Below are 10857 nucleotides of genomic sequence, written 5' to 3' on the forward strand. Positions count from 1 at the left end.
CTGACTGAGTTAATTAATGACTTGATATTTGCGAAATTTAAAGAAAATATGGATGACTAGACAATATACATACACTCTTGTTTTCTAATTCGAGAGAGGAGAATCAGAGGAAGAAGATGAAATGTCGTTGGAGAAGGAGAAGAAGAATGACAATAATGTCCTGTTGTATTCTTCTTCTTCTTCTTGCTCGAGACCGTTGGTTGATTCAGAGATATGAGTTCGTTCACAGAAACCTTCAAGGCGCCATTTTCTCTCGTCTTCTCCTCTTTTCTTGGAAAATTTTAGTTTCTCACAGTCAATCGCCAATTCCATTTTCTCTGGAAACTGTCAGAACAAAAAAAAAAAAACAACTTTTTTTCTCCCTCCCTCTCTCAGGTATATTTCCACTGAGATTTCATCTTCTTTTTGAATGTAATGCTAAAAAATTGAAAAAGAAAGATTAAATTTTTTTTTTTGTTCTCTCTTTAACAGAAGATGGCTTCTATACAAGATATTGGTCTCTCTGCAGCCATCAATCTCATGTCTGCATTTGCTTTCTTGTTTGCCTTTGCTATGCTGAGGCTTCAGCCTGTTAACGATAGAGTTTACTTCCCAAAATGGTATCTCAAAGGGATACGAGGAAGTCCAACTCGTTCGAGAGGAATCATGAACAGATTTGTCAATTTAGATTGGACAACTTATGTAAAGTTTCTTAATTGGATGCCTGCTGCGCTTCAGATGCCTGAACTCGAGCTTATCGAACATGCAGGGCTTGATTCTGCTGTCTATATCCGCATTTACCTTCTTGGGTATGTGTTAACTTCTTTTGGTTACCAATGTATGCCATTGATCTTGAACACGTTCTCGTGAGGCACAAGCATGTTTTGAATCGTGCTTCACGCTAATATTTTGTTCTTGTGTTGCATTGCAGTTTGAAAATGTTCGTACCGATAACACTACTTGCTTTTGGAGTTTTGGTTCCTGTCAATTGGACAGGAGAAACGCTAGAAAATATCGATGACTTGACATTCAGTAACGTCGACAAGCTGTCAATATCCAATGTTCCACCAGGATCACCGAGGTATTTAAGTGACATGCTTCCACATATTTTCTTTCAGTTCAGGGCATATAGATGTTATTAGCACCTTGCCAAATTTATACCAAGTGGACTGTTTTCTGCAAGTAATAGACAGTGTCATTCACCTAGAAAGAGTTTATATTCTCATCAAAGTGTTAATAAAGTTGGCAATAATGGTTTCTTTTTTACAAAGTGTGTGATGGTATGTGCAGCTTTCTATTTTATCAACTAAGACGACTGGAAGTTTATTGGTTCCAGGTTTTGGGCACATATAACTATGACATACGTGTTTACAATCTGGACTTGCTACACATTATATATGGAATATAAGACTGTGGCTATTATGAGACTGAGACATCTAGCAGCAGAAAGTCGTCGTCCTGATCAACTCACGGTGAGTTATTCTATCTATTGCACTTATCTTTACTGTTATCTAGAAACTTACTTCTCTTCTTCTTGCCAGCTTCACCATTCCTCAAATACAGCTTTGAACAAAGATCTTGACAACATAATATTTATATTTGCGAGTGATGCTTCTATGTACGTATGCTTTAAGGAAAATGGTTCTTAGTGATCTTAACATTAACAGCTAGGGCCAGCGTTTTACATACCCCATACAAGATAGATACATCACTTATTTTGATCGTTCTATAGTTTTGGAAATTTGAATCGATTACCTGCTTTTTGCTACTCCTGTATGTTCTTTGAAGTTTTGCCATCCACGCTTTTGCAGGTACTCGTGAGAAATGTTCCTCCAGATTCTGATGAATCAGTAAACGAGCATGTGGAGCACTTCTTTTGTGTAAATCATCCAGATCATTATCTTTGTCATCAGGTACGTTTCTTTAGCTGGCTGAATGGTAAAGTCATCAACAATAAGTCGAAAACCAATAAAAACTATTTGCTTTCTTCCCTTGAGTATGTCATGCGTTTTCTAATTTGATGTTCTCAGGTAGTGTACAATGCAAATGACCTTGCAAAATTAGTCGCACAGAGAAAAGCTATGCAAAATTGGTTGACTTACTACGAGAATAAATACGAGAGGAAGCCTACAGATAGACCAACAACAAAGGTACCTCTGTTGCAAGACTATTTTAACCTTTGAAACACATAGCTCTCGTGTAACGTTTCAGCAAAATGACTATTTTGAATATCATGATTTGAATTCTCGTCGGTAGTTATTTAATTCATTATATAGACAGGTTATGGAGGTTTTTGGGGAACAACAGTTGATGCAATTGACTTCTATACTTCAAAGATGGAGGTTCTGGCTGAGAAAGTATGTACTCACACCTTTAGAAGGATTCTTCATACCATTTACATCTTTACTAGAAGTGCATTGGTAATTCTTTTACATACACACAGGAAGCTGCAGAAAGAGAAAAGATCATGAACGATCCAAAGGCTATCATGCCAGCAGCATTTGTTTCCTTCAAATCACGGTGGGGAACAGCTGTTTGTGCTCAAACGCAGCAATGCCACAATCCAACAATATGGTTGACGGAATGGGCTCCCGAACCACGCGATGTTTTCTGGGATAATCTCGCTATTCCATATGTTGAGCTCTCAATAAGAAGATTGCTCACAACAGTTGCACTGTTTTTTCTTATTTTCTGCTTCATGATTCCTATAGCTTTTGTTCAGTCTCTTGCCAACCTTGAAGGGATCCAAAAAGTTCTTTCTTTCTTGAAGCCCGTTATAGAAATGTTAGTCCCCATTTCTTTGTTCTTGACCGTTGCCTTGGAACTTGATCTCTCATGCCATTCATTTATCTACTGCTTAATAGTTGTTCATGTATGTTATTCTTTTTTTTCTTCATATGCAGGAAGACTGTAAAGTCTGTAATCCAAGGATTTCTTCCAGGAATAGCGTTAAAGATTTTTCTCATCATACTTCCGACTATTCTGATGACAATGTCACAAATAGAAGGATATACATCGCTTTCCTATTTAGATAGAAGATCAGCTGAAAAGTCCTTCTGGTTCATTATTGTCAATGTCTTTCTTGGGAGCATCATTACTGGGACAGCGTTTCAGCAGCTTAAATCTTTCCTTGAGCAACCACCAACGGAGTAAGTACTTTGGTGAGAGGTTCCCATTATGTCAAAATTTCCAACCTGATAAACACATGAACAACGACTGATCTCCACTTCTTTCTCTCTCTTTACTTAGGATTCCAAAAACAGTTGGTGTGTCAATCCCAATGAAGGCCACAATTTTCATCACTTATATCATGGTCGATGGTTGGGCTGGCATTGCAGCTGAGATACTCAGAGTGGTTCCATTAGTCGTTTTTCATCTGAAAAACACGTTTTTGGTAAAGACAGAACAAGACAGGCAGCAAGCAATGGATCCAGGTCATCTTGACTTTGCAACATCTGAACCACGGATTCAGTTCTATTTCTTGCTAGGCCTTGTATACGCTGCCGTTGCGCCCATTCTTCTTCCATTCATTATCGTCTTCTTTGCTTTCTCCTACGTTGTTTTCCGGCATCAGGTACCGTACCTTAATTGCTAAAGTATCATAGTATTCTTCTAAAGCATACCTGCAATATATGCAATTTATGTCAGTATGTCTTATCTTCTGTTGCAAGGTTATAAATGTCTACGACCAGAAATATGAGAGTGGAGCTAGATACTGGCCAGATGTGCATAGACGTTTGATCATATGTCTAATAATATCACAGCTTCTGATGATGGGTTTGCTCAGCACAAAGAAGCTTGCAAAAGTAACAGCTCTGCTTCTCCCTCAGCTTATCTTAACCTTTTGGTTTAACAGATACTGTGCAGGACGGTTTGAATCGGCCTTCTCAAAATTTCCCTTACAGGTGATGATGAGTCAAAAACTCTTGAAAAAAGACATTTTATATAACTTTTAAAGCTGATTTTTGGGACTGTCTGCATTAACAGGAAGCAATGGTGAAGGATACACTAGAAAAAGCAACGGAGCCAAATCTAAACCTAAAGGAATATCTGAAAGATGCTTACGTGCATCCGGTTTTTAAAGGCAAGGACTTTGACCGACCACGAGTAGTTGATGAGGAAGAAAGCAATCCTCTAGTACCAACCAGGAGAACTTCTCAAGTTACAAGCCGATACAACTCAGAAGCTAGTAGCTCTACTACAGCCACTCCAGTAGCCAACAAGAACACTGGCTCTCCCGGGTCAATGTAGGGAAGCGAGCTGCTCTTGTCGCTGTTGTAACGGTTCAGACATTTTGTTATATGATGTTAGAAAAGATAGAAGCTTCATTGTTGTAGATGTTGGGTGGAACAATTGGTTCCTTCGGAAATATAATTGTTGTTTTATACATTTGATTAAACTCTCAAGACTTGTGCTTGTCGTGTGTATAGTCTCAGAGCTTAATATACACAAAAATACGTCGTCGTTTTGTCAGATAATCTAGTACTGTATACGGTAGATTCAAAAGAAAATATATAGAGCTAGTCAACTTGACCAAAGTATACGCGTATTTTTGTGAAAACCTTTACAAAATGTGAGTTTTAAGAAAATTACACCATCTACTGATAACTTTTTAAAAAATTGGAAACGAACACTTTTTTCATGTGATAAGATGTTTTAAAAACATATTTTTTTGGTAGGAAGATATTTTTAAAACTTGTCAATGGTATTTTTTCAGGAATTAATAATATTACATTTTTTAGTGTTAGATAAATACGAAATACTTGAGGATATAATTTATTTTTGATATTTGTTTAGTCGACATATAATATATCTGTTAGTAATTTTCAAAAAAAAAAAATTAGAAACTAAGAAGGTGTATTCAACTAAAAACTATTGTTATTAAATTAATGATTTAACACTTTTTCATGAGATAAGATATTTTTGTAAATTTATTTACATATTTTTGTCAATAATATACGTATATTTAGAAATTAATAATGTTTCATTTTTTTAAGAATATATTATAGTGTAGATAAATACGAAATACTTTCCACCAAAAAAAAAATACGAAATACTTGGGGGTATAATTTATTTGTAGTCGACATAATAAAAGGGCGTCAACGTTATGGTACTTGTTTCATTGGGTCGACATAGAGTCGTCGGGTATAAGTATTTGTTAAGTGCCTAATTGGAATTAATCTAAGCCTCAGAAAAAAATCTAAGATTTCTCAGCTGTCTTCTTCTTCTTCGGTCCCTGCCAAAAATCCAGAAGATTCTTAAATCTCGTTTCTGCGGCGTAGGTGAAGTCTTAGCGATAAGCTTTCTTGTATCTTCATTACATTACTTACCCCCCATGGCTTCTTTCTGACAAAGAAGAGAAGAGAAGGAACCAAAGTTTCCTTCGAAAGGATTTAACTTTTGTTTCTTTCTCTTCACTTCATCTGCAACCAACCAACAACAACAACAAAAAATGATCAAGCGTTGCTTCATGAATTCTCATGGCTACTCAATCTCGGGCCTTGGTCTTCCTCATGAGCTCTGTAACACCGAAATCATCAAGGTAAACTAATTTTCATTCTTCACAAGTCATCATTTGAATTTCGTATTTGATTTGATAAGTTGGTTGCTTCAGTTTATCTGGGTTCGTGTAAATTTGATGTGGGTTCGTGTCTTTCGTCTACATCTTTGTGGATTTGATGATTTGAATGCTTCAGTTTATCTGGGTTCATGTAAAGTTAGCATTGAAAGAAATAAGAAGAGAGAATATATGAAAGATTGTTTCTTTGTTATTCAATCCTTAAAATAGACATTACACTCTATGCTTTGTTTTTATATTGGTTACAAGAGTTTTAACCTAGAGTCTAGAGTCTTCCAATGATTGCTGCTTTGGCACAATGATGTTACGTGGCTTCATTTTCATCATATGATTCAAGTGAGACAAACCGATTATGTGTCGTTACTGCCGTACTAGTACTCTCTGCAAATCCTTTCTTTTTGTCTTGATCTGCAGGTAGCCGTTGAATCATTGTGGGCTTCAGGGTTGTGTTGGGCATTGGACCTAGCAGGCCTTTTTTCAGAGTTGTGTCGTTTTGAGCTTTGCTCTTGACACTCCCCCGCAAACTTGGAGTGGGTGGAACACCAACGCCAAATTTGATTCTGAGGATTTCAAATGGCCGTTGAGTAAGAGACTTAGTGAATATGTCTGCAAGTTGTAGATCAGCAGGGATGTGATTAACAATCAACTTACCAAAAGCTACTTGCTCACGAACGTAGTGGTAGTGCGTGGCGAAGTGTTTTGTGCGAGCGTGAAAGGCTGGATTTGCTGTGAGGTATACTGCTGAAAGATTGTCACAGTAAAGCTCTGGTGTTGAGGGAAGAGAAACACCTAGATCTTGGAGTAAGTTTACCAGCCAAGTAGTCTCAGAGGCTGCTTCAGACATGGCTCTGTACTCAGCTTCAGTGGAGCTCTTGGAGACTGTGTCTTGTTTCTTTGAAGACCAGGATATCATATTTCTTCCAAGAAAAGTACAAAAGCCACCAGTGGAGCGACTAGTGGATTTACAACCGGCGTAATCACTATCGCAGTATACGTGAAGCTTGGAATTTGTATTTCTGTCAAACGAAATCCCCATGGTTGTAGTGCCTTTGATATACCTGAGAATTCGCTTGAGAAGATTGAAGTCTGAGACAGATGGAGCATGCATCTTTTGACAGACATAGTTAACAGCAAATTGCAGATCAGGTCTTGTTAATGTGAGATACTGCAGACGACCTGCCAAGCTTCTAAAGTATCTAGGATCAGAGAATTCAACATGTTGCTGTGGTGTTTTCTTGAGTTGCTGAGGAAGAGGAGTGGCAACAGGGGAACAAAATGACATAGCTGCTGCGGCAAGGAGGTCTTCAGCATATTTTTGTTGAGATAAAAACAGACCGTTCTCATGATACTGAAATTGAATGCCAAGGAAATAATGGAGTTTTCCAAGATCCTTCATTCTGAACTGCTTGCTTAGCTCATCAAGCAGGTTTGAGAGTAATGCTGATGAATTTCCTGTAATTGCCATATCATCAACATAAAGCAGCAACATAATGATGTCTTTACCTTTGAAACAGACAAACAAGGAGGGGTCCCTTAGACTGCAAGTGAAGCCAAAGTCTAGTAAAAAGTTACTAAACTTGTCGAACCAAGCACTTGGAGACTGTTTGAGGCCGTAGAGGGATTTATGTAGACACACATGATCAGGAAAATCCTTGTTGATAAATCCAGCTGGTTGTTTCATATATACTGTTTCGGTAAGATCTCCATGGAGGAATGCATTGTTTACATCCATTTGCTTAATTTCCCAGTTCATGATGGCTGCAAAGTGAAGAACAGCTCTAACTGTTGCTGTTCTAACCACTGGACTGTATGTCTCTAGATAATCAATGCCCTCTTCTTGCTTGAATCCTTGAGCAACTAGTCTGGCTTTGAACTTATCTAGTGAACCATCTGCATTGAGCTTGACTCTGAAGACCCATTTGGACCCTAAGACATACATATCTGGTGTTGGAGGAGTCAGAGAGAAGGTGTTTGCTTCTTTACAGTTATCCATTTCTTCATTCATTGTTGCTGTCCAGTTTGGATCTTTTAAAGCAGCTGTTACTGTTTCAGGTTTAGGATATGATACCTTGTGAGTGAGAAGTGCATATCAAGGATTCGGTTTTGAGATGCCTAACTTTGATCGTGTGGTCATGGGATGAGTTGGAGCTTCTGCAGGAGCATGGAGATCGACATTGTCACTGAGATCATCGTTGGTGTCTGAAGTCTGCACATTTGAGGTCGATGATTGGGAGTTGTTGCCAATAGGAACAAGGTCAATGCTTGCCGTACACTCAGTACTCCCATCAGCAACCTCAAGTGGCAATTCAGGCACTGTAGTTGATGGAGTAGGACTGATGGCATCAGTAGTAGCAGCCGCTGTAGTGAGTGGAATTGCAGAGGCTGGTAGTTGAGTAACAGTCTCGGAATGTTTACCATGAAAGAAATAAGAAGAGAGAATATATGAAAGATTGTTTCTTTGTTATTCAATCCTTAAAATCGATATTACACTCTATGCTTTGCTTTTATATTGGTTACAAGAGTTTTAACCTAGAGTCTAGAGTCTTCCAATGATTGCTGCTCTGGCACAATGATGTTACATGGCTTCATTGTCATCATATGATTCAAGTGAGACAAACCGATTATGTGTCGTTACTGCCGTACTAATACTCTCTTGCAAATCCTTTCTTTTTGTCTTGATCTACAGGTAGCCGTTGAATCATTGTGGGCTTCAGGGTTGTGTTGGGCCTTGGACCTAGTAGGCCTTTTTTCAGAGTTGTGTCGTTTTGAGCTTTGCTCTTGACAAGCATCTTTGATTCTCTTTTGGCGTCTGCATCTTCTTGGATCATTTCGATGACACTTGTTTTGATTATGTTATTGTCAATGAATAAAGCAGAATAGCAGGTCTTATCTTGTGAATCCCGGAGCAAGACAAGAGATCATACCCGCAAGCTCCTTCAAGCTGAGTCCAGAACCTTTGGAACCATGGAAACCGGTTTCTTCTTCATTTAGCCAATTCGTGGAGATTGACTCTGCCATGATGAAACCTCTGCTCATGGATGTTCATGGTAAGCTCTATTGCTTCTCATTTTATTTCAAAGTTGGTGGTTAATGAACTTTCCTGTCATCAGTTTCACCAATTTACATGAACTTTGCTTTATGGTTGATGCAGAGACGGCACCAGGATCTCTGGTTTTAAGCTTTGGAATCGCTGACAAGTTTGCAAGACAAGATAAGGTGATGGAGTTTCTTCTGTCTCGGTCAGAGGAGTTTAAAGAAAAGGGATTCGACATGTCTTTGCTTAACGAATTGATGGAGTTGGATGCTATGAGATCCAGTTGTCAGCTACGACCGTATGATACTTCCTCTGTTCTTTACTTGAATCAAGAGTTAGGGAAACCGGTTTTGGATCTTGTTAGGGATATGGTTGATAATCCAGAGTTCTCTGTGCGGTCGAATGGTCACGTTCTGTTCTCTTCGAATAGCAATCCTGAGTTGAATGATCTACTTTCTATTGCTTCCGAGTTCAATTTGTCAAGGAATTCAACAAAATGGAGACAACTCTCACCGCTCATCCCACACTTTCAGAGGTAAGATCTATCGCACAGACTTCACGTTCATTTGTGTGTGTTTTCATTTCTTGGTGTTAAATGCTTTCCCTATTTCTTTAAAACAGGTTTGAAAGTGAAGTATTAGCACCGGTTAATCTGAAAGCAGTTACAGTGCTAGCACCTTTGAAGAGGTAATCTAATCTCATCTTTACTTGCTTCCATAACTACTTACTATTGTGTTGTTAGTGTTCTCATATTCGTATTCTTTTTTTTTTTTGGGTTCGAACAAGTCCTGAGAAAACCAGGGTCAAGTCACCAAGAAAACAAAACACGAAGCGAAAAGCTAAAGAGAGGGACCTGTACAAAAGAAACCATCTCCACGCTTACGAGAGCCTTCTGTCATTAATGATAGGCAATGATCATCAACACAAACACGCAACAGTAGTCTCTTTACAGAAATCATGCGGAGAGCTCTCAGAACTTCTGACTCAGTTTTCAATCAGTGTTGCTGGGACTGGCATCGCTGTGCTCTTCTCTGTCGCATGTAGCCTTGCTTCAAGGCGTGTACCCTTTTGCGCAAACAAGTTTTTCGACACTGGGCTTGGTTTCAGTTTGGTAATACTGGCATGGGCTGTGAATAGACTCAGGGAGGTGATTGTTCATGCCAACAGGAAAGCAAACAAGCCCTGTTCAAGTTTGAAAGATGACGAAATCATTAACAGTGTGGAGAAAAGCATCAAGGAGGTTTATTTCAGAGCTGCTACGGTAATCGCTGTGTTTGCGCTTAGGTTTGCATGTTGAAAACTCACGATGAGAGGTTGATTTACTACTCCATGGGAAGCTTAAAAGGTCGTTTGTAAATGACTAAAACTTGTGTTAGTAACGAGCTGTACATGTGAAGATGATATTGTGTTGTAGAACCTAAGATTAAGAGGCCACGAGTTTTGAAGAGAATAAATGTTCTGCAAGAATGCGTTTTATAGTCTGCCTTGACGGATTCCGATTCAACAATCAAAACTAATCAGGAGAGCTTTTGCACAGGCTCCACTCCAGTAGTCATATTCTGAAAGGTTAAGGTGTTCAAGTACTTCACTAAAAATCAGGATTCTAATTCAAATAAATGACTAGTAAAACACATTTAGTTTTAACTACTTATCAATCTATCAAGTAGTCAATCTCAAATTGGATGAAAACGACTATATGGGCACATTATATCATCAATTAGCAGCAACTTTCTTATCCCCCACGCACCAAATCCTCCTTTTCTCGCCATACTACGTGAACCTCGTCTGTGCGAAACCGCTGTGTCAAGGTAGAGTCTTGGATCAACGCTTCAATACCGTTGACAAACGCGGGTAGACACCCGTGTAAGCAATCATGGCTCCATTGCGGATACAGTAGCTTACGGTCGCGTTACTTGAAGGGAATAGCACAAGTCTGATGGTGTACACTCGTTATTTTTGAGCTTCTCCTCTGCGGTAGTTTCAATATAACTCAAGATTCCGCTGAAGGATACATCCCATACCTTTAACAGCATACGCTTATACGAAAATTTCAGTAAGGTTTTCTCCTTTCTTGGCTAGCAAGTAAACAAATAATAAAAACCGATCGAGTTTTAATATTGTTCTTTATAGTAATGAGATTACTTTACTCACTCATCTACCTGCTCGATAGTATTTGCATAATATTATTTGCAATATTAGAACTAATCAATGGGTCCAAAACGTTGTCCATAGACTGCGACTAAATATTTGATTTCATGGATTTGAC

The 10857-nt window shown here is 38.6% G+C and overlaps 2 protein-coding genes across 10 annotated transcripts; both read left to right on the top strand.

Annotated features, from left to right (window-relative positions):
- On the top strand, nt 475–4310 carry LOC104737457 (CSC1-like protein At4g02900). Of its 3 annotated transcripts, none has more exons than XM_010457640.2 (11): nt 475–788; nt 911–1060; nt 1316–1451; nt 1791–1892; nt 2010–2129; nt 2256–2340; nt 2427–2763; nt 2883–3128; nt 3229–3553; nt 3651–3884; nt 3967–4310. In XM_010457640.2, the coding sequence occupies exons 1-11, from the start codon at nt 475–477 to the stop codon at nt 4228–4230; spliced, it is 2313 nt and encodes a 770-aa protein (XP_010455942.1). In that variant the 3' UTR covers nt 4231–4310. The 3 variants fall into 3 exon arrangements, with proteins under 3 accessions (XP_010455942.1, XP_010455943.1, XP_019090319.1); XM_010457641.2 differs by having other exon boundaries at nt 3672–3884; XM_019234774.1 differs by having other exon boundaries at nt 2256–2336; nt 2423–2763.
- LOC104737458 lies at nt 5159–10098 on the top strand. Of its 7 annotated transcripts, XM_010457647.2 has the most exons (9): nt 5159–5521; nt 5972–6983; nt 7072–7251; nt 7377–7524; nt 7610–8294; nt 8430–8604; nt 8709–9126; nt 9213–9278; nt 9378–10098. In XM_010457647.2, exons 5-9 carry the CDS (start codon nt 8181–8183, stop codon nt 9886–9888), a joined length of 1284 nt encoding a protein of 427 aa, XP_010455949.1. In that variant the 5' UTR covers nt 5159–5521; nt 5972–6983; nt 7072–7251; nt 7377–7524; nt 7610–8180; the 3' UTR covers nt 9889–10098. The 7 variants fall into 7 exon arrangements, with proteins under 7 accessions (XP_010455949.1, XP_010455947.1, XP_010455950.1 ...); XM_010457645.2 differs by having other exon boundaries at nt 7072–7524; XM_010457648.2 differs by having other exon boundaries at nt 5972–7524; nt 8433–8604.

This window comes from Camelina sativa, chromosome 13, assembly GCF_000633955.1.
Source record: "Camelina sativa cultivar DH55 chromosome 13, Cs, whole genome shotgun sequence".
In the NCBI taxonomy this organism is placed as follows: Eukaryota; Viridiplantae; Streptophyta; class Magnoliopsida; order Brassicales; family Brassicaceae; genus Camelina; species Camelina sativa.